The sequence below is a fragment of the Dermacentor andersoni genome, chromosome 6, assembly GCF_023375885.2.
Source record: "Dermacentor andersoni chromosome 6, qqDerAnde1_hic_scaffold, whole genome shotgun sequence".
Taxonomy (NCBI): Eukaryota; Metazoa; Arthropoda; class Arachnida; order Ixodida; family Ixodidae; genus Dermacentor; species Dermacentor andersoni.
This window is the reverse complement of record NC_092819.1, coordinates 102,047,298-102,068,228: the sequence shown is the minus strand read 5'-3', so window position 1 is coordinate 102,068,228 and position 20,931 is coordinate 102,047,298. Positions and strand designations below refer to the sequence as shown.

Sequence of the window (20,931 nt, the reverse complement as noted above, 5' to 3'; positions counted from 1 at the left end):
GAGCTGCCTATGAAGGCCGAAACCAGTCAAGTATCATGCCTGTAGCAGTGGAGCAATCCTGCGAACAAGTGCTTGCACCTTTCGGAGGCCTGTCATGCACAAACACTTCCCTCTTTTTTTAACCTCCGGCTAGCTTGAAAGGCTGCCTTTAAAAATATTTGATGCGGCTCTCTGGGTAGGTCGTACGTTTGCATGCACAATGCACAGTGTAACTATATCTGCGATTTCGTCACTCAGATCCATGAGACCAATCAAAATAAGGTGATGGGCAGCAAAAACTCTCTCAGCTTCCATGAAATACCTTGATTCGACGCCACAAAAGAGAAACGTACAACCACTGCACCAAGCAGAAGAGTCGCTGTGAACCTGGATGTTGTAGCCATCTTTATTTTATTTGGAGAGTGCTGCCAGCTCAAGTAGCCGTTTCTGGAGTTCCCAATCCCCATCCCCTGTCCCCTAAAAAATCTGAGTCACCGTTCTATCCTTCAGTGGGAAAATACAATTCTCATGTGCTTTGGAGAGCATGCCAGATAGCATGGAGGACGGAAAAAAGCGTGGATTGGGAAGCAACATGGATTGTCGGACATGTTACAATCACCTGCCAGCTTTTTTTTTTTTTTAGGAAGAACGAATGCAAACCTAACATTTCACAAAAGTACTTTCTAGTTTGTTTCACTTTATTTTCAATGAAGTAGGTTAAATAAGGCTTTGCCAAAAATAACTTTCATTAGGTGCGCTGATATGAAAAAAAGGCACACTCTGCGATCAGTGCACATGAAATGGTAAAGTCCACATGTATAGACTTCGAAGCTCCGAATAATGTGGTGCGAAATCACGAAGTGCACCGTAACCATCCAATGCCACATCACCACAAACTATGCAAAGTGCCCCTAGTACTGCTACTGCTTTAACAGAAGGCCATCACTGTAAGTAAGGTACAGTGGTCGATGTAAATAATGAGACAAAGGAGTCAGCAGTGTGGGAGCCATCCAGAGTTCTTTTCTCCGTCGAAGGGCAAATGTGATCTGTACAAGGGCAGCCAACAAACTACAAGTAGCAGCTGGGAATAACAACGGCAACTGGGCAGCCCCACTGGCCTAGTGCACCTCGGGATCACTGCTGAGCCTTGGCCAGCTTGTCCTTCAGCGACTGGGGCATTTCCGGGGGCGGGGGTCGTGGCAGGCGCAGCCACACCTTTACACCGTCATAGATGAACCACTGCAGCGCCGTAAGCGTACCAATCATGATGATACGCGGCGTCAGGCCCTTCCAGAGACCTGCAAACGCGGTGAAACACCCAAGCGTCGGTTAACAGGGGCTTGTGGTGGAGCGTACTTACTAATGCTACATTAGGCTGGTTCCCTAGCCTGCTCAGACTTGGTCTGCAGCTATGAAGAGCCCTGTTGAGATTGGAGCGGCATATGCAGAGAAAGCACAGGTGCCGAAGCAATACGTTGAGCTACTCCCAAAGCAATTGGAGGAGCCACATGACCAAAATTCTTTTGAATTTCAGTTGTACTCCCAGCTTGATGGGATCAAGCGAACGTATTCCAAGCACTCCATTTTGACCAGCTGAATCTAAAGCATACGCACCAGAGCACACTAAATCTACCAGTTGAATGTACCATTAATGTGCATAAGGTCAAAAAGCAAGAACACCAGAATCAACGAGCCCAATCAGCCCTACATGACAGGATGCGTGCAGCTGCTTTAAGTACATGTGGCTTGGTACAAGTTTGTAGAGGCCACAAATATGGAGTGGCAGCACAGTACAGTGCTGCCCTGCCAGCTCGTCCCATTTCCTCACTGCTCCGCTCCTACAAAAGTGTCATGCGAAGGCAACATAAGCTGGCACACATGCAAGTGTGCAGTCCTAGAGACATCTTTGCAAGGTATGCAAGGGTGATTGCATGTGAACAAGGCCAACTGCAAAGCACCATGGGATAGAGAACCTTAGAGGTTGGGGGACAACTGATGGGGTCCGTGCCAGTAAGTTTGGATCCTGCTAGCGTTTGGTGCTTTGCAAAAGGTATGCGTCCATGACAGACAAGGTTGTGACGACCACATACCAACAGATAAATTTACCTTAAACCCCTAACTATATTACCGATTATATTATCACCAGCTATATTATCAGTGGTGCAAGTAGCACTGGTGTCATAATATAATGGCTGAGATGCTGCCATTTCTTTCCACGAGACTCATACCCCCCCACAAAAATGACGGTCATTTTCTTTGAAGGTAAAGCTTTATTAGGCTCTTTCTCCCCATTATGTGCAGATGGCTGTCCGATCAAGCAAAGTAGACCAATCACAGAGACAGTACAATCAAAGGTGGCAACATGGTGGGCTGATCCTGATACCAGAGTGCAATGTGTTCTCATGAGGGTTTTAATGAGGCTTCCCAACTACGATGGCATTCTAAAGATCCCCGCATGGTAAAAAAGACAAACACAAAAAATGATAAAATAATTTCCTTTTAACCCATTAGATGGCGCTAGCTGTCCAGAAGAGTGGCAATTGGAAGATTGGTATAAGTAGGGAAACAACAAACAACGGAGGCAAACAAAAACGAAGTTCACAATAGAGGTTCAGAAGTTTGGTTATGGGAATTCAACGCGTTTTTTTTTTTTTTTTCCCCTTTTTAACATAGATAGGACATTAGGAAATATAGTAACAAGAGCTCGGTGGTGCAACGCACCACCTTGTCCGAAAGAAGATGCTCATAGGATCCACCCATCCATGCTCAGAGAGCGGCAAAAATTAGAATTTGTAATTGTCAATAATGTGCTATCGATGGGAATAGACACGTTACAAAAGTGTTAATGTGGGCGGCCTGCACAGTGCACCCACCCGGTGCTGAAGATCCCAACCAGCTAAACAAAGAGCTAGTATTGCTGTAACCAAGTGCAAAACATTCAACATTTAAAAAGATATGTTCATGATTATGCTGCTGCCAAAAATTTACACCAGCAGGAAAGTAGAACACACTCGGTTGCTGCTATATTAGCTCTGTATTTGTCTGGTTGCGCTCTCTGCCACCAGGTGGCTGCACCCTACAGGCCGCTCAACTCACCCTACAGCCGCCCATTTCGCAAAACAACCAGTCCACCTGCCTTTACTGGAATACCGGGACATGCTAAAGCTACTATGGTCGTAATCCTCTGGCATGAAGTGACAGCCGCAAATGCGTAGATACTGGCTCCAATCAAATACCGACAGCCTGATGCGCTGCAGTCACTCTGCTTGCTTGCTGCATTGCAGAGGGACACAATGTCGCAGCTCGACATGTCACCCATCAGTGGATTTGCAGCCCACAATGCAACAAGGGCGATTCATGGTCCTCGCGAGAAGAAACCCTTGAGACCAACCAACAGTGACTGTGCAGCTAGCGTCAACACAGCTAGTTGTAACAGAAGCAGACGACCTTGCTGTGTGCCAGGAGTACTTGAGTGTAGTGATAAATTGTGTATTCTCTGTTACATTTTTATAGAAACAACTTAACCAACATTCCAACTATTATGAACATTTGTTCACCATAAAGTTTGAAAAATTATCAGTCACGCAACGCGAGCAGCCAATTGGGTAGCTCGCACGACTGACGTCAAGCGTGCCCGCTACGTAGATGTGATGGGGCAGATGAAAGTTCAGGGAATCGGTGCCGCTGTAATTGGTAGCAATGCATGTTTAAAACCTTATAGTCAAACTATACGCCTTATGCAGAGTGTTTAAATGTGTCAATGATCAGAAGGACCTAGCCTAACGACTCATTACATTTGTGCTACAAAATCGTTCCAGGGTCCGTTTAAAAGCATGCCGCTCTAAATAGTGCTTCAAACTGCAACATTGTGTCAATTCAAGACCCACAAGGTATTTCTCCAACATGCGCAGCTGTAAACGCGCAAACTCACCGGCCATGCCGAGTTTCTTTGCAGCCTCAATGGCTGTGCTGCCCTTCTCCTGGTTCAGCTTGGACACTACAGTGTCAGCAGGGTGGGACACCACGGCACAGAACACACCGGCTGCAAGACAAGGCATAAACAGAGGTCATTAAACAAGCCAAAGCAGTATGGTTGGTGCTTCTTAGCACTGCATGTATTGAGGCTGCTATTATGAGTGCTACAAGTACAGTAATACCTCGTTAACTCGAAGCAGTAAAAACAGGAAGCAAATTCAAGATAAGCAGATTTTCAAGATAAGCAAAGTTGCGGAAATTGCAGTGAAAAGTCTAGTTCTTTCTAAAAAATTCACCGCTACTGAACAGCCTTTCAACAAGAGCTTATAAACTGGCTCTTCATAAACGTCTCAAAGAAAAAGAAATCATACCAGAGATATCAACCAGCTCCATTTTTCAGTAATGCCATTTTATTCGGAGCATAAAAACTGCACAAGGCTGGCCTGCTTCGCGGTAGCACTTGGACCTAGAAAAGCATCCTTGAGCTGCTTCACACATTGTGTAAGTGGATCATTCCTGCTACTGCACGCAACTTTACTTCGCAGCAAGCGAAGCTTGTTTCTTGCTTCGGCTGATGTTGGCACCTCTCGAGGTCATTCTCGATGTCGCAGCCTTCACCTTCCCCCTCCGTTTATAGCCATCCCAGCGACTTCAGTGCCAGTAAATTCACCCGGTACAACCTGCCCGCATATCGCATACTCCTGAAAGCTCACGTCGCTTTCTGTGGCCCCGTTTGCGGTAAGTCCGTGCCACGTGTGTTGCATATGCAAGCAATATGAACATTTACGAGTATGCGCTATACAGGCAGGGTTTATCGGAACGTATGTGACACGTGCATTTTTGTTCTACGTTACGTAGAATAAAAAATCTGTACCGCATGCATTGCATGCAAAAAAATTGTGCATTGCATAGAATAAGATTAACACAGAAACCCCACCTCTAATAGTAAATCATGTGGGTTTCATGAAACAAACAAAACTGCCTCAAGTATGCTATTTTGCAGAGCATGCCCCAGCGCAAGTCTCTCCCGTCACATGACGTACCACAACATGGTTTCTTGACATAGCTCATATGCTGCTAGGCTACGACTTGACATTCGGGGAAAACACCCACTTTGTGGTAGGCGTGGCAGCCTCATGCTAAGCTTGTTAAGCGTTCCAGCAGCAGAGTTTTTCTTCCGCTCTCAGACAAGATTTCGATATATCCACAATTTGGCCCAGAAATACTTCTAGATAAAGGGCAATAAATGCGTGGCACCTATGGGAAATGGTTCGGTGGTGCGGAACATTTCGACTTGGCCAATTTTTCTATTGCGAGTTCGAGTTAACAAGGCATTACTGTACATTTACTAATACCCCTGTCCCACGGGCACCCGTGAACTCCATTGAACTCCTTCGTATTTAAGCCAATGGAGTTGCGCTCCGTGTCACATGGTCTCCCTTGCGCCAAGGAAGTTAAATGGAGATTTTGAGCGAAGGGAGTTCGGCAATGACCATTACGGTTGGATGGAGTACTCTTGTTCCCAGGTAGCTACAGTTCCGCAGGAAACCACGCTAGTAAAATCGTCGCAACTGGTTCATTTACAAATTTTAGCATTATAATTTTTTAGCCTGTACCCTCTACACAAATACTTCGCCACGCCGCATCGGGAAACGGCATTTCGCCATTTCGTTTGTTTTTATGCGCACGGGAGCCGCACGTGTCGATCAAGCCGTACGGGTAAACCCAGTCAGATATGTTGTTGTTGGCAATTATATGGCGCTTGATAGCACGCGCTTTCGTTGCCGAGGCTTCGATGTCCACTTCAATGCCGGTTATTGTGGCGATGGCGAGGGCGACCTTCTTTTTCATGTCATCAGTTTCGTCACTCATCTAGACGCAGTTGGGCTCACCGGAACACACAGACACACACGATTACACAGCGGAATCAGAACTCGAAGCGCACCGGCCCAACAACGTGACCCGCGCTGCCCACGCACAAAAGCAAGAGCGCAGTGTGGCCAGCATCGCTTGCAACTTCGCTATGGTTGGAAAATAAAAGTCTTGCGGTAACGTACCGCAAGGTTTCTTGCTGCGATTTTATATTATTACATACTGCGTTAAAAAAAATACACATCGATTACTTTAACAGCGACCGTATAGGTGAACAGTTGCACGCGGAAGTAAGCGCAGCAGCACCGTTTCTATCCCGTGTGGCGCCCGTCGAAAGCTTGCACTGTGCCGTGTAGCGCGGCCGCAACTGCATTGCCGTCAATCTCTGTTAGGGAGTTTCATGGTCAACAGAGTTCACAGGTGCCCGTGTGACAGGGGTATAAGGGGCTGGGCAGTTTGGCACAACATACTTGCAGACAGACAGCGCAATAACCCCAGAACATGTAAGTGGTTCGAATGTACACACACACACACACACACACACACACACACACACACACACACAAACACACACACACACACACACACACACACACACACACACACACACAAGCACCAAACGCTGTGTGTATACGAGCCCTCGGTGTTGTGTAGTTATTTCACTACCTGTTGGCAAGTGCGCTGCGAGTACAGTTGAACCTCAGCATAACAAATTCATGTTCGGAACAAATTTCCGCAACAAATCCACAGCCGGGCCATGCAACAGAATTAGGCAAACCAAACAAGGCCAAGCCATGCTTTCGCCAGAGACTAGCTTTAGGATAGGATAGGAATAACTTTAATAAAGTGCCGGCAAACGACGATTTAACGAGTCGTGACGCTGGCCAAGCGTCGACCCGGGGTTATACTCTACTCTGCACTAGCCCCGTTGGGCCCGTTTGTAGTGGGTCACGAGGCTTGTGCTTTTCGAGCGCACCCCGGGCCTGCTGGACGGCCCATAGTTGTGAGTCCTTGTCTGTAGACTGCAGTGCAATTTGAAGTTCTGGCGGGTAAGTCTTGGAGGTAGCTGCCGTCGGGAACCTGGCACAGTCCCACATGATGTGCCATTGGTCCGCCGGACCCGCTGCACAAACACCACACAGCCCACTCGGATAGAGCTCTGGGTGAAGCACGTGCAGCATTGCGGGGGCGAGGAGTGACGCGGTCTGTATTTGTCTTAGGATTACGGCCTCGTGTGCCTTTCATTGATCGTGACAGTGATCAAAGAATGTTTTATGCCTAATGATGTCCAGAGGAGCACATTTGTGAGCTTTTTGGCTGCTCATTCACACAGCATACAAGCAAAAAAACTGCTTTGCTGTAACTGATACGAAGTCACATACTGCATTCCTCAGTTTTGTCACACGTAGCAGTAGAACACTCATCAAAATGAAACATGGCCATAAATTGTATGATTACTTTGTTATAGCCATGTTACATCAAGGTTTGACTGTACTGCAACAGGCCTGATTTTTGCAAGTGTCCGACTTCAGTTTGCATGAATGGCTTACACTTCGCAAATAATTAATACTGCTAAACAGCCAGCAAATATGTTGCAATGCACACATAATCCTTCCATTCGGCAGAAGTTACCTGGACTCTTAGCAGCAGGCCTTAAACAGCTAGGATTATGTTCTTTATATGTACTTACCTAGTGCTTTTGGTCACAGAAGCAAGAAACACACATGACTACTCACTGAAGCCACATGCACACTGACCAGTTAGCAATAGGACTAAGGCACCATTGCTACTGGTAATAAGCAGTACCAGATAATTCCCCAATATGCAAGGACTAGTCAGCTGCTGAATGCATTTAAAAAAGCATTCTCTTCAGGATTCGCTACCATAAATGCACGCTCAGCATGGGATTTGGGCAGCACATTTTGTCCCTCTATGGATGTGTCACTTCCCCGACGCTCTCTTTTCGTCCAAAGCGATCGTTTAAAAGCGAACAAGTTGTAAGACCTCAGGAAGTTGTCAGTGTGAACGAGCCCCAAGAAAGTCGTTTTCCCGAGTTGCCTCACTTGATTGACGAATTCCCTGACGATTTACCAACTTTTCGTGGTGGCTCAAAATTCCCCGACTTTTCCAGTTTTCCCCGTTGCTAGACACCACGGGGTTGCGAAGAGATACCTGCCAGTACCAACACTGGTTAACAAGCGAGCAGCTCTTTTCAGTGCCTGAAGGAACTGCGACAAGCAAGAGGGTGTTGCTGCTCCCTAAACATGTCGAGCAGCTACGGTATCCTTTCTTCATGACAACATTAAATAACTGCAGTTATGGTACTGCCATGCAAAAGCGTTGCACTAGAGAATTTTGTTCACAAAGCATAAGCTTCCTGTACGTTATTTGCTGTGCAATAAGCTTGCGCTTTGCTTTCGTACCTCTGGTTGGTGGGAAAAAAAACTAAATTTTTGCAAAAGTAATGATATTTGTATTCGAAGAATATTCTGTTCGATTCACACTTGGTTTTCAATATTCGAATTCATTTCGAAATTGAAAATTTGATATTTACACACCCCAACCAAAATGCTTTTCTTTTTTTTGAAAGAGCCGATATGTATGTCTAGGTGTGACTGTTCCATAATTCCCATAAACCCAATGTGCAATATTGTTACATACCAATATATCCAGCAACGAAGGTGACCACCAGTTGCTCTGGCTTGGAACACTGGTCCCGTGGCTTGGGCACCACATGCTTGTAGAGGAGCTCAACAGTACGCTCGAAGCAGGCAAACTTCATCATAGTGTATGGGATCTGTCGCATCCACAGTGGGCTTATACCCTTATAGAACCTGAAATGTTGCAGTGCATTTGTGTCAGAAAGAACACTGCGATCACAGTGTGCTGTAGTAAACAACAGCATTTAGAATAAACTTTAGTGCCCAAATGAAGCAATTCATTGCAACCGCAATAACCTAACTGCGCACTTGGCAGCGCTGCCAAGAACTTCTTCGCCCTTCGCATTCCAAATGCCACACACCGTAGTCAACGGTAAATCCCCGTCGCATGCCAGTGCCGACCTCGTGTCACGTTCGATAGCACGAACGATTTCCAATTTTTCTTCTATGCTGAGCACCCGGCATTTCTTTATCTGAGCTTCAGCATGACGCAAGTCCTAGTTTGCATGACGCCACAACGCTCTCTGGCATGGCGCCGAAATGATGTTGATGTGGCTTCACGCACAAATGCACAGGGCCCTTGGAGGCTGTTCTGATCTCTGAGGCTTATTCAGCCGGGGCGCCTGATGGGGATAACGCACTGCCGTGACTGGGCAACGAAGAGTGTAAACACTAAGTGTTAACCAATACGTACGCAAAAAGCTGGTAAGGTTTATGCGGATACAAAATGCATTATGTTCAATGGCCGCCTAGTCGGGGGTTTGACTTTACTACTTTTAAAACGAAACGACTGTTTAAGCGGGTACGGTTTAACGAGGTTTTACGGTACTTCCCATAATTCCTCTCCTCATACAACCACTTCCATTGCATCTCCCGTAAACACTAGCGCCCGAGTTCCCCCTAGCAATTACCGTATTTACTTGCATAATGATCGCACTGGCGTAATGAGCGCACTCGTGAATCTTACCAAAATTCGATTTTGTTTTCTTTCCCGTGTAATGATCACACCCTGAACTTGCCGCAGCGACATGTGTGCCAACTCTAGCTAATGATGATCATGCTTACCATCTGTCGAATGCTACGTGAATGACTCTTGACATACCAAGCGGTCTGCAGGCACCAAACATTCTTAAGCAGATGCCCCATTTCATTCCTTTCGCCACTTTGCGCACTTCCATGAAAATAAAGAAAGCTACAACCAAACTTGCCTTGGCTTTCTTTATAATGGTTGTGGTCAACAATAACAAAAAAGGCGCCTTTCGATTCCTCTCGTCTGCACTTGTGGGCACGCAACAAATCGCGAGCGGCAACGATAGTAGCCACGTTTACACTGATACGTCAAAAGTGTACCTTATTTCTATGCTGACGCTTGTAACACAGCTATGATATTCACCCTCCCTTAGCGGAAACGTGCCGTATTAGGATAGTAGTGAGTACAAACGCCGCACTTTTCGCAGCATGCCCGCCATGTGTTTCTATGTCACTAGCAGCTAAGTGCGCCCATCTCTGTTTCTGTCCCGTCAAAGTGGACATGGTTACGTTATTGCCGCAGAATTGCTGATATTAATTACTGATACGGAAGAAACAGTTTCAATGCATGTAATGTACTCACAAGAAGAAAAAGAAATTGCGTTCAGCGCAATCGGCTCGCTCCGCCGGCTGACATTTTTGTTTTGGTGTCCCGTATACAGCAGCAGCCACCCGTCTTTTGACCTGTTACCTCGCAGCAAATGCAGGATGAAATATTTTGTTTTTCATTTCATGACAAATTTAACCAGCGTACCCCTGAAGTTGCGCAAATTTTTTTTTTTTTACAAGGAAGTGCGAGCATTATGCGAGTAAATACAGTATTGTATAAAACTCTATGGTACTAGCTATGCACACGGTGAAATGTAACCTCCATACAGGCCACATGGTCGCACTTTGCACTTTCCAGATGGTGTCGTTTATGCGGTATTGCGTCTTGACGTAGTTCAGGTGTCTGCTTAAGCGAGACAGTAGTGTCCACGGCAAGAAATGTGAAAAACAGGCGAAAAGCAACAAACATTGCACTTTGGAGGTGGCATGAGCCACTTTTTTTGAGTAGTTTTCTCGGCATCAGCATCTGTCGTGTGCGCGTCACTCTTATTATACGGTGCTTCGATGGTGCATGGCGGAGAGTCTATGGAGTGTAGCAACAGCGCGTGTTGAGAGCCAACAGCGATGTTTTCGTGGGTAGCTCATATGGTGACAACTTATGAACTGATGGGTTGATGGACAGAATGGTTAATTTTGGGGCTTTCACTATCACACTCTTTCAGAATGAACAATTTACCACAGTCCCCTGAAGTTCGTTATATCAAGACTTCACTGTATAAGTGATATTGCCACAGCATGCTTTCGTTACGTTTGATTCCAGCAAGCAAACCCCTTCGAGCGTTTCTTTTAAGACTTTTCACGTCAAGGAACATATTTGTGCATGTTTAAGTACACAAGTGTTTTTTCAATTTTTCCACCACCACTGCTTCCAGGATTCAAACCTAAGACCTCATGCTCGGCAAGAGAATGCAGGTGGCTCACTTGCTATGGTATTTACTGAACAGCCCAACAAGGCAGAACTGGTGCACCCTTACCCATTCAGCCCTTCCTCCTTAAGGATCATGGGTGCCACCTTGCTGAGGTACGGGGGGCAGCCAGGCTGGGTCTGGATGCGCACTTTGCAGGCCTCCATTGGGCACAGGGCAATGTCGGCAAAAAACTCTGCCGATGCACTGGCCGCGAGGTAGAGGGACGTCCGCCACAGGTAGGACAATTCCTACAGATGGGGCATGCACGTTGGTTAGGTTCAAGTAATAGCCAAGGGGTATTGTTTCCAAGGCATCTAGATCAGTACTCAGCAAAATGATCCAATCGCAAATAAATTGTGACCACTTTAAGGGGACACTGAAATGCATGTCATCTGGGGGGCAAAGGAGTGATTACAAGGAAAGAAAATGAAGGCCACACATTTTTTAATTTGTGCCAATACTTCGGCATTAGCATGCATGTGATATTGTGGATATTAAAGTGTGTTCTCCTTTATTCGGTCAGTGTTGGCTCCGAAGAAGTTTTTTGGTTATAGTATAATGTAATTTGGTCCTTCATGATGAAAAAAAAGAAACAGCTAGACCTGAGCAACCACTCAGAATTCGCATCACCAAGCTGGTGAGAGAAGATGAAGACTATCTTCCGCCTGCTTTTTTTTTTCCATTTCTTGGTGTTACCATCCCTCCTCTTACAGTAAAAGTGAGAGAGGAATGCTATTTCTCTCTGCTATTGCATAATTTATGAATATAACCAGAACGAAACGGACACTAAAGAGAAACATCAGTAGATTACTGTTCCACAATTTGTATACATACGTATATTTTTTAAAAACACACGTAACCACCAAGAAGGCTTGGCAAGCCAGAAAAGGCACAAAAACAAGACTGCCGGCAACACTGCCTTGAAGATCCTGTACCAGCTCTCTGTGACATGAACTTCAAAGCATCTGTTTAGGCCTAGTTCATTGTTAACCGGTAAAAAGGGTCTACAGTATATCCTAAAGGATACGAAGACTGAGCTTAGCAAGTTTCAAGGTCAATTACAGTGCCACAACAGCCGAAATACAAGAAAAAAAAGCTTTAGAAGTTGGGACGACACCCACCGATGTGCAGCATTCAAGTTACAATGCAAGATTCAAAAAATGGAATTAGGCTTTTTCTTTTCTAGCAATGAATCTCTTTTTTTGCAATCAAATGGAAACAGCTTTTGATGAACACTGTCTAAACTGATTCAGTGTTTTTCATAAATATTCCTCTTTTGTAGTCCCTCTAAAGCCTTGCTGCATATTAAACCTCCGATTCCAAGGTCACGTATAGCTTCACCTAGGCAAGGAACAAACTGACAACTATGTCTTCATTGCACAAACTGGTGCTGGCAAAAGGAAAGGCTCATTAAAACATGTTCAGTGCCTGTTCATAGTGTCCTGTTTCTATTTGGCTATCATGCACAATGTAAGAACTGCTGTTTTTCATGTGCATTACGCCAAACTGGCCTTAACTCTATTACATTGTCTTAGTCGCCAGTAGTTTCACATTAGTACTAGTGTCACTTACCCTTCAGATACTTATGCATTAAAGAACACAAGTGTACACCTGATCTTATCCCATGCTTTTACAAAGCACCAGAAAATGAAGAGTTCCACTAATTTTCTGCTATATTCATTGAAAGGACTGGTCTTCCTAATAAGGCACTACAATAAAGCCAACTTCTGCTCGCACAAAAACTTTTCTTGGTGCAAATGCCCAAAAGATTTCATTACAAAAAACATCAGTATTTCTGTAACAAGCTCGCTCATTCACCCAGACAGAAGTATTTAAATTTTTGCTTTTCTTCACATTTATGAACAAGGAGATCAAAAAATACTGCCACGAACAAATGCAACACAGATGAAATTGAAAGCTTACAGAAGGCTGCCTACTAAATATAAGGTCAGACGCACTATCAAAGCCGTACATACAGCAAGAAAATGAGTGTTACCTCTCCAAGCATGTTGCTGTACAATATCTTGAACACCTCATAGAAGCCAAACTTGCCAAGCCCTTGCAAAGAATAGCCAATGGCTGTCGGTGCCCAGCCTCGGCCAAGACCTCTTGTACCTTCCTCTTTGATTGTTACACTGAACCCCTGAAATATGCCCTTGTATTTCCCTGGGTTGGTCTGCAAGTATAAAAGATACATCGAAGTATGAAAAGCTCTTATTCAGAAAATGACGCAAAAGCGAAACAAGGCACGATAACGAAATTGAAACATGCGGGCCTTACCTGGATTCTGCATTTCACAAGATCCAGGGGGACAATGGCGGTGTGGGTGATTCCGCAGCTGAGGATTCCTCCAAAGCCGCAGAGGGCGTAGTACTTCAGTGAGCCGAACTCGACGGGGTCTAGACAGCAAAAAGAACCACGTCAAAGCACACAAAATGCCCCATCGATCGCTCTTTAGGAAACGCAGGCAGCCAAAACGTCTGCGCTGCACTTTCGTACGTATAAATAAATCTAGAGGCTGCGATCTAGGTGCGACCACCAGGCTTCATGCAATATATACACTGCGCAACTAAGAGACCTTTTTTTTTTTTTACCCAAGAATTCTGTGAACGAAAAACCCTCGCAATGGGGTGTGTAGGCCCTTTCAAACTGTAGATATCCATCTGTCAAGTTTTCATACCTTTTCTTGCAGAAACATGTGGGGTACTGAGAACAGCGCATGAACACAAGAGAAGCAAAACCGGGGTCGATTTCGATGCTCTGAGCAACGCGGAGCTCTATCAAAGCACCAAACACACAAAGGTCTAACGTCGGAACTTTTCAAGAGTTTCGATGGTAATAAAGCCTACTTGTCATTCAAAGGGTCGCCCTCCCGCCGGCTACCTGTCCTCTATAATTTCGGTACAAGGTCAAGCGGCAGTCTGCAGCGATTTACTACGAAAGGACACAGTAAGACGTGCGGGGCCGAACCTGCACACTACGACAAAAAGTACTCAGCGAAGTTTGAGAAATCCCAGGTCAAGTGGAGCGCTGCTCACCGTCCGAGGCGCAAGCGCTGAAGGTCCTTGGGACCACAGTGGTTGCCACCGGCGTCGAGTCCATCGACGAGTCGCATCTCGCCGCAAACGGTCTCACGAACGGGCTCCTCTTCGCAGTTTCCAACAGTTGACTAAAATTGTTCATCTTGGTCAGCAGTAAAAGTCCAATGTAAAGCAGACCAAGGCCGGAGAAGTATACAAGGGCAATTCGACTGAGTACTTAAGCCCGACCTTACGCCGAACTTCTGCGAAAATGGCTGACGACCGGAAAAGAGGACACGTGATGTACTTTTTTGCGTTGCCAGCCGTCGTCTGGTACTCGGTTCCCGCCAGAAACAGCATATAGAAACACTGATTCTGCGCAAAAGACGCTTCTTTCTAGTCCTCAAAAAAAGAACGTTTAATTTAGGATTAAAAGTTCACAAAATGTAGATGTCAAATAATATTTCATTTTCATGCGAGAAAACGTAAGTCATGCTTCATTATTTAATTAGGTAATGCCTGATGTTCATTTGTGTTCCTAAAGCATCACCAAACCTTAAACTTCTCTTCTTGTGCAGCATCTTGAAGAGCCGACGCGTCATGGTACGACATGGTGTACGAGCTTGTTTTAGTTTCTTATTGTACTATCTGATATGTTACTGACGTACGGGCAGGCTACGTTAACAGCCACCCGCTTCACAGCAGCCGTCAGCCGCTAGATGGGCGGCTGTAGAGGTTCCTTTACATCAGGGCAGTTGTAGGGGGGTTGTTTACTTGTTGTGCTGTGGTGCATGCAGGGGCGTAGTGCTTTCCGTTTTCGTTTTTGTAAAATAATGCGGCTGGACTAAACGCGTCCCTCGATATCGAAACGAACGAACGATGGACAAGCTGAAGAGAGCGCTGAGCGGCGGCGAGGAGCGTGGTGACGAAGAGCAAGGCATCGTGACCCAGGTAAGACATCGCCGTGTCGGCATATGCGTGACACGATGAGAAACATACTGCAGTGTACGCAATGCGTTCGGACTGTTTCAGATCGTGGACAGCAGTAGTCTGAGCTGGTCAACGCGGGTGAAGGGGTTCGCCATCTGTTTCGTTCTGGGCTTCGTCTTTTCGCTGGTGGGCGCTATATTCATGGCGTTCCCGGGCGGCCTGAGGATGTTCGGCGTGTTCTACACCTTGGGAAACCTGACAGCGTTAGGCAGCACGCTGTTTCTCATGGGGCCCGCCAACCAAATCAAGAAGATGTTCGCGCCCACGCGGGCCATCGCCACCTGCGTCGTGTTGGTAAGTAGCCCCTGTCAAGAGCCAATGACATTATAGCTAGGGACTCGAGGCGTTCATTAAGAGCTGACAGATGGCAGAATCAACTTGGATGTGCTGGTGCTGAGTTGTGTGATTTGACGAGCAGTACATGACGGCTAACGAAGAAGCGCGCCGTGCAGTATGAAGGCGCCTTGACAAGTACACCTGTTCAAAAATGAAACGTAACAAGTAGCGCGCCACGAAAAGCGCAGGTATACCTTGACAAGGACACTTCTTAATTTTGATAAAAGCGTGGAATTGACGGCGTACTCACACCGTTGACTGTTTTTGCAGGCATTCCTGGTGCTCACACTCATGGCGGCATTTTGGGTGAGACACAATTTGATCTTATACCCGTTTTCACCGTGATCTGCTTGTGAAGAAGTGGTTCACGCGATAAATACGACACTTTATCGCGCAGCTATGTGTGCTTGTATTGAATTGGTTATGTTCCGTTTACATACGCCAGAGCATTTACGGAGATCAGCACGCTAACGGCATTCCTACCGCATTTTATCTTCACCGTACACACTTTTAATCGCACACTCTTTTAACCGGGTACTATTTTAACCGAGCGCCTTTTTTTAAACCCTTGACGCTCGGGACACTTTCAATCACGATCGATCCTTTGCACAATTTGCTGAAGGGAGCTAATTGCGATAGAGAAATTCGATCGCGATTGAAAGTGCCCTTTATGACCTGGGTAAACATCATATTGTGTTCTTCTTTTATTTCATTTTTCTTGCTTTCTCTTTTGATGTTCAAACAGACATGGTGCTCTGGTATTTATGAGAAGCTAAATTGTGTTCAAGCTCTTGTTAAAGCAGGCACAATGTCAACACTTGCAATGAAAGTAAAATAACTTACCCTCAACCATTAGTAATTGCATAATAATTGTATAACCAGCATTCAACATTTTTCTGTTATTAGTAGACACTATTCATGTGCAGAGCATACCAGTTCCTAACTTAAGTTCATTAAGAAATATTACCTCAATTGAAACTTAACAGGAGGAGCATTTTATATGTCGCTTATCTCTTTGGCTGCTTCACAAAATTTTCCAAAGAAAAATTTTCTAAAATGTGAGATGCCTGTTTCCAAATAGTAAAAGTGAAAATCATAATTAAAGGTAACTGTGAGTTAACAGATTTTCAGCGTATATTGCCATGTTCTTTTGTGTATTTACGAGTATTGACCAGGATTAATTAGTGACTGATTTCACTGATCAGTAGTGCATCGGTCATAAATGAGTAGTATATACTATGGAAACAATATTGGCAGAGTTTGTAGTTGTCCAATTTTCTTATTGGGCAGCCTTTAAATAGCACCTAAGCAGAAAACGTGTGCGCCTGGTGGTCAGTATGCACGACGGAAGTCTCAGCACTTCGCATCCACTCGAAGATATTTCAATTCACTGCAGGCAGTCGCGAGTGGCACCCAGTCTCGTAGGTTTTTCCAAGGAATCATTTGTTGCAAGTCATGCATGAATTACGGCTAGTGATAAGAGTCTCTTCTTCCCCTCTCTCCCCTCTTAATTGCAGTATTAACGTATACTTTTGTCAGCATCTTGTGACATGCCCACTCGTATTTCAAGCGTAAAATTTTGCTCGGAGGCTGTTTTTTTATATTCACACCACCTGAAACTAGGCTTTTTATGTGGCTCAGAATTTAGTTGCAGTTGGCCTTGAAGACTGCCCAAGCATGCAGCTCTGATATAAATAAAAGTGTAACTCCATTTATAATTATCAGTCTCACAGCCTACCTCTTTGATAAAAAGCTGATGTCTGTTCTGTCATAGCAATACAAATCATCCAACCCTTTCCAAGCTTGAGTATCATGTAACCCCTTGGGTGGGCACCCCGCTGAAACCAAGCATGCAATCTCATATAGCTGCATTGAAATTCAACCTCAAGCTGACAACACCATGAAGTCTCGTAAAATTGTTAAAGTGCCCATTGTAGTAATTTCTGTAAAGGATACACAAATGGTCGCAATAATTCTTCAAGAGTCGGCAATGCATGTTTATTTGGAACTTTCACATGAGGTGTGGTTGCTGAGTATGCAGTTGCAAGGAGTTTGCTAGATTGAAGTGACAACTTCCGAGAAATGATTGTGTGCTCAGTCTTTATTCTTATAACCTCCATGGGCACTCATTTGCCTTGCAGTGGAAAAATGCATTGCTGACGATCATCTTCTGCATAATCCAGTTTATAGCCATGACGTGGTACTCCTTGTCATACATCCCGTTTGCTCGGTAAGTACCACTTGAATGCTGCTTTCACATTTTACCACGCCAAAATGAAGCGTGAACTGAAGAATATATAAGGCACTTTTGGATTCAACGTTTGCCGTTGTAACATTGTGTGCTTCAATCACAGATAGACTAGAGCAAATTTAGTGCTCAGTTTTGTTGCAGTTTCAAGTAATTTGCTCAAGAAGTGTTTTACTTTGTTTTTGCCAACTTTAAGTTCATGTTGGTGTTATATAACTTGAGGTGTTCAATCACTGCCTTCTTCAAAAGCGCCTTGTAGTTCTACATGAATAGCTCCTATTGTTTCTTTCAGCTTTCTATGTGACCATTTGGCCATCCGTAGGTTGCACCACAAAGCTCGTTACTGCCTTTGTAGTTGCTCAATTTATCAGTGTGAAGGTTGCTTAAATGTTTCTGTTGGGAACCACTAAGAGCAGTAATTAAGAACTTCAGTGTGAGCATACTTTTGTTAACCTGATATTGCGTTTCGCAAGGATTGGCTCTATGTTCAATATTATTAGCAGTATCATTGTAGCTGAAGTGATACTGAAGACACGCCAGTGACTTCAATGTAACGGGACGAAGAAGGGTTTGATTGACAGAAGTAAACAGACGCATCCATTTTGTAAATAATCTCACTACTGCTGTGAACTAAAAGGGGCACACCAACAATAGCATATACTATACTACCGTATAGACTCGTGTTCGCGCCGCACTTTTTTTTTCCCACAATATTGACGAGGTGCGGCCCTTGCATGGGACCTAACCTTTTGGTTAAAATGGTGCTGGCACAGACGGCGACTTGTGCACACCCCGGATCCCCGCATGTACCATAACATTAGAAGTGAATGCATAGCGCACGAAAATTTGCCGATGCACACACGCGTGGTATAGAGCACCAAACATATTTTGGGCTACCAAGTTGGGGGTGCAGCCCTTACACGAGTTTATACAGTGCATTCTTCATCATCATCATCATAAACCTGGTTACGCCCTCTGCAGGGCAAAGGCCTCTCCCATACTTCTCCAACAACCCCGGTCATGATACAGTACATTGTTCTGCTCCAATTTGGAAAAGAATAGAACGTTGAGGGCCACAAAAGCAGTTTCACTGCCTTGGTTTGAGCTGTTCATAATGTTATCATGTTAACCTTCTATGGACAAATGTTACCCACAGGCGGCATACAAGAAAAAAAAACATTTTCCTTACAGAGTTTTAGCATTAGTACGAAGTTGCTGGCTCAGTGTCTTTGGCCGATTTGTTGGTTTAGAGCAGGAACACAGGTCGAGAAAGTTAGCACGCAACTAGAAAGCTTAGTCAGAGGAGAAGGACCACTGCAAAATCTTCGGCTCTGGTGGTATCGCGCACGTGACGTGAAGTAAATGAAATGTACACCTATGGTTCACATATGACGAGAGTGGTCTTTACAAATTCCAAACGAAGCCATAGGTGACTTGGGGTGAAGCCCACTTCATTTTCCGCCTGTTGGTTAACACATATTGCTAAAGAAGTGTTCCTAAAATATTTTTTTTTTTTCGTTGATTATGCTTATTCTAACTGTTCTTTGCTCCTTTAGATCTAAAACAGACAGGTAAAGTGCGAGAATTTCGCCAGTAGCGATGACAAGACCAGTGGTCCTAGTACACACTCTGTTAAGAAAATTGTCAGATTGTCTCCAACTATTCACTCTGCATTGTCTCTCGCAGGGATGCTGTCAAGAAGTGCTTCCAATCGTGTATCAGCTGAACTAACGGGTGTCAAGTTGTGCCTTTCCTCTCAAGTTGTCACACATCCCTTGGGTTGTTGTTGTTTTGTGGTGTGGAGTTGTTTGTGCACATTACCACAGTCATGATTGCAGAGACTTATTTTTGATATGTAACTGTTGTATTTCAGCCAGGATCACAGGGACTGTTGAATTTTCAGCCAGGAATGGAAAGACTCGTGTACTATTTCAATCAGGAATAAGTGTGTTGTGTGTTCAGAGAATAAACTTATTGTTGTGTGTGCCTATGTGGTGATAAAAAGCGGTTCAGCGAGTTATTGCCAAAAATTTTTTTACACAATGTCAAATATGGAATAGGACAGTTGAATTCACGCATGGATAGTCCTCAACACGCCAGGTTTCAATTATTGGAACTGGCTACTTCAGAGACTCGGCCACACGAAGCTCATACGTTAACCAAATGTTTGTCTTCAGGGTATTAAGTACACTTTTCCAAGTACGGTCGGCCACAAAAGCTTGCAAGGCATGGCTTCAATGACAAACATGAATTTCTACTCAGTTAAGGCATGCGCCTACTAATTTAAGGCACAACTCATTAGGTTGCAAGAGCTACTATGCACTTAGAATTTGAAGCTATGTTCCCAGGCTCTGCAAAAATTAATCTTTTCGCAAATATTGTGCCCGACTGAATTGTTCAGCATGCCCCCCCTTCCCCCCCCCCCCCCCCCCCCCCGTCTTCCCTGTATGCTCTGATAGGGAATATGATCTTCATAAATTTAACCACTCCAGTCAGGGCAGCAACTGACAATGCGCCAGCAGTTCCATGGTTACCAACATTACACTTGCTTCGAGCAAGTTCATCCATGTCTTTCCTTGTGGAGAGAAGCAATTTTATTTGACCAAGGGATTCGGACATGGTATGTTTCTGTTGCAAGTGTCTTGTCCTTGGGCAAGAGTCGCTAGCATTTGTAGATAAAGGCACAGTGGGAGGAGCCATGATGCTGCCATCTCTGAACTCAAGATCTACGTGCCCAACACTAATAACAAATAGCGAGGAGTTGCAGAAATGCGACATGGCTCTGAAGGTTAGGGCATTGAAGAGCTTAACACTTTAGCCACCTACTGACATTAATCTTGTTCGTAACCCATGGCCGGACACTACAACTGCAAGGCATAAAAGCATTAATGGAGTTTCCAGTCTGCCTCGGGGCTGGATGAGCGACTGTAGCAATGCAGTTGTGTAACATACACACACATCCATTCCTTATCATTCGTCACTGTATTTTCACTCACCTTTCCTCTTCTCCAGTGCAGAGTAACAGGCTAAATTGCACCAGATCAGGCTGACCTTTCTGCATTCCCAGTAAATCAGTTATGGAAGGCAAGCTCTTAAATGAAGCACAAGAAAAAGGACTTTTAGGACGTTTTGTCTAAACCACTTTCACTACGTATAGACGATAAGCAACATTTTTCTTTCAAGAGATGCACACACTGCACTTGTTCGAGTGCAGTAATTAAAATCTCTTGCCTGTGTGAAACAAAGGTTATATTCAAGACTCCAGACACCGACTGCCTTGCTTTTTACTGCAAACAGCAGTTAAA

The 20,931-nt window shown here is 44.8% G+C and overlaps 2 protein-coding genes across 2 annotated transcripts; one reads left to right on the top strand and one right to left on the bottom strand.

Annotated features, from left to right (window-relative positions):
* Positions 1 to 977: 977 nt before the first annotated feature.
* Positions 978 to 14,354, bottom strand: Mpcp2 (Mitochondrial phosphate carrier protein 2). The gene is made up of 7 exons (XM_050171413.3): positions 14,071 to 14,354; positions 13,313 to 13,431; positions 13,029 to 13,208; positions 11,099 to 11,280; positions 8,488 to 8,660; positions 3,911 to 4,021; positions 978 to 1,277 (listed from the first exon to the last, which is right to left on the bottom strand). Exons 1-7 carry the CDS (start codon positions 14,213 to 14,215, stop codon positions 1,114 to 1,116), a joined length of 1,074 nt encoding a protein of 357 aa, XP_050027370.1. The 5' UTR covers positions 14,216 to 14,354; the 3' UTR covers positions 978 to 1,113.
* A 295-nt stretch (positions 14,355 to 14,649) lies between these two features.
* LOC126522654 (vesicle transport protein SFT2A) lies at positions 14,650 to 19,630 on the top strand. The gene is made up of 5 exons (XM_050171416.3): positions 14,650 to 15,003; positions 15,085 to 15,336; positions 15,649 to 15,684; positions 17,520 to 17,608; positions 19,313 to 19,630. Exons 1-5 carry the CDS (start codon positions 14,932 to 14,934, stop codon positions 19,350 to 19,352), a joined length of 489 nt encoding a protein of 162 aa, XP_050027373.2. The 5' UTR covers positions 14,650 to 14,931; the 3' UTR covers positions 19,353 to 19,630.
* Positions 19,631 to 20,931: the final 1,301 nt, after the last annotated feature.

Coding starts and splice junctions, on each gene's coding strand:
- Mpcp2 (XM_050171413.3), bottom strand. CDS start 14,215: ATGAACAATTTTAGTCAACTGTTGGAAACTGCGAAGAGGAGCCCGTTC. Junction 13,209..13,312: donor TTGTGAAATGCAGAATCCAG/GTAAGGCCCGCA, acceptor TTATACTTGCAG/ACCAACCCAGGGAAATACAA. Junction 1,278..3,910: donor AAAGAAACTCGGCATGGCCG/GTGAGTTTGCGC, acceptor CCGCGTTTGCAG/GTCTCTGGAAGGGCCTGACG.
- LOC126522654 (XM_050171416.3), top strand. CDS start 14,932: ATGGACAAGCTGAAGAGAGCGCTGAGCGGCGGCGAGGAGCGTGGTGAC. Junction 15,685..17,519: donor CACTCATGGCGGCATTTTGG/GTGAGACACAAT, acceptor TTTGCCTTGCAG/TGGAAAAATGCATTGCTGAC. Junction 17,609..19,312: donor TCATACATCCCGTTTGCTCG/GTAAGTACCACT, acceptor TGTCTCTCGCAG/GGATGCTGTCAAGAAGTGCT.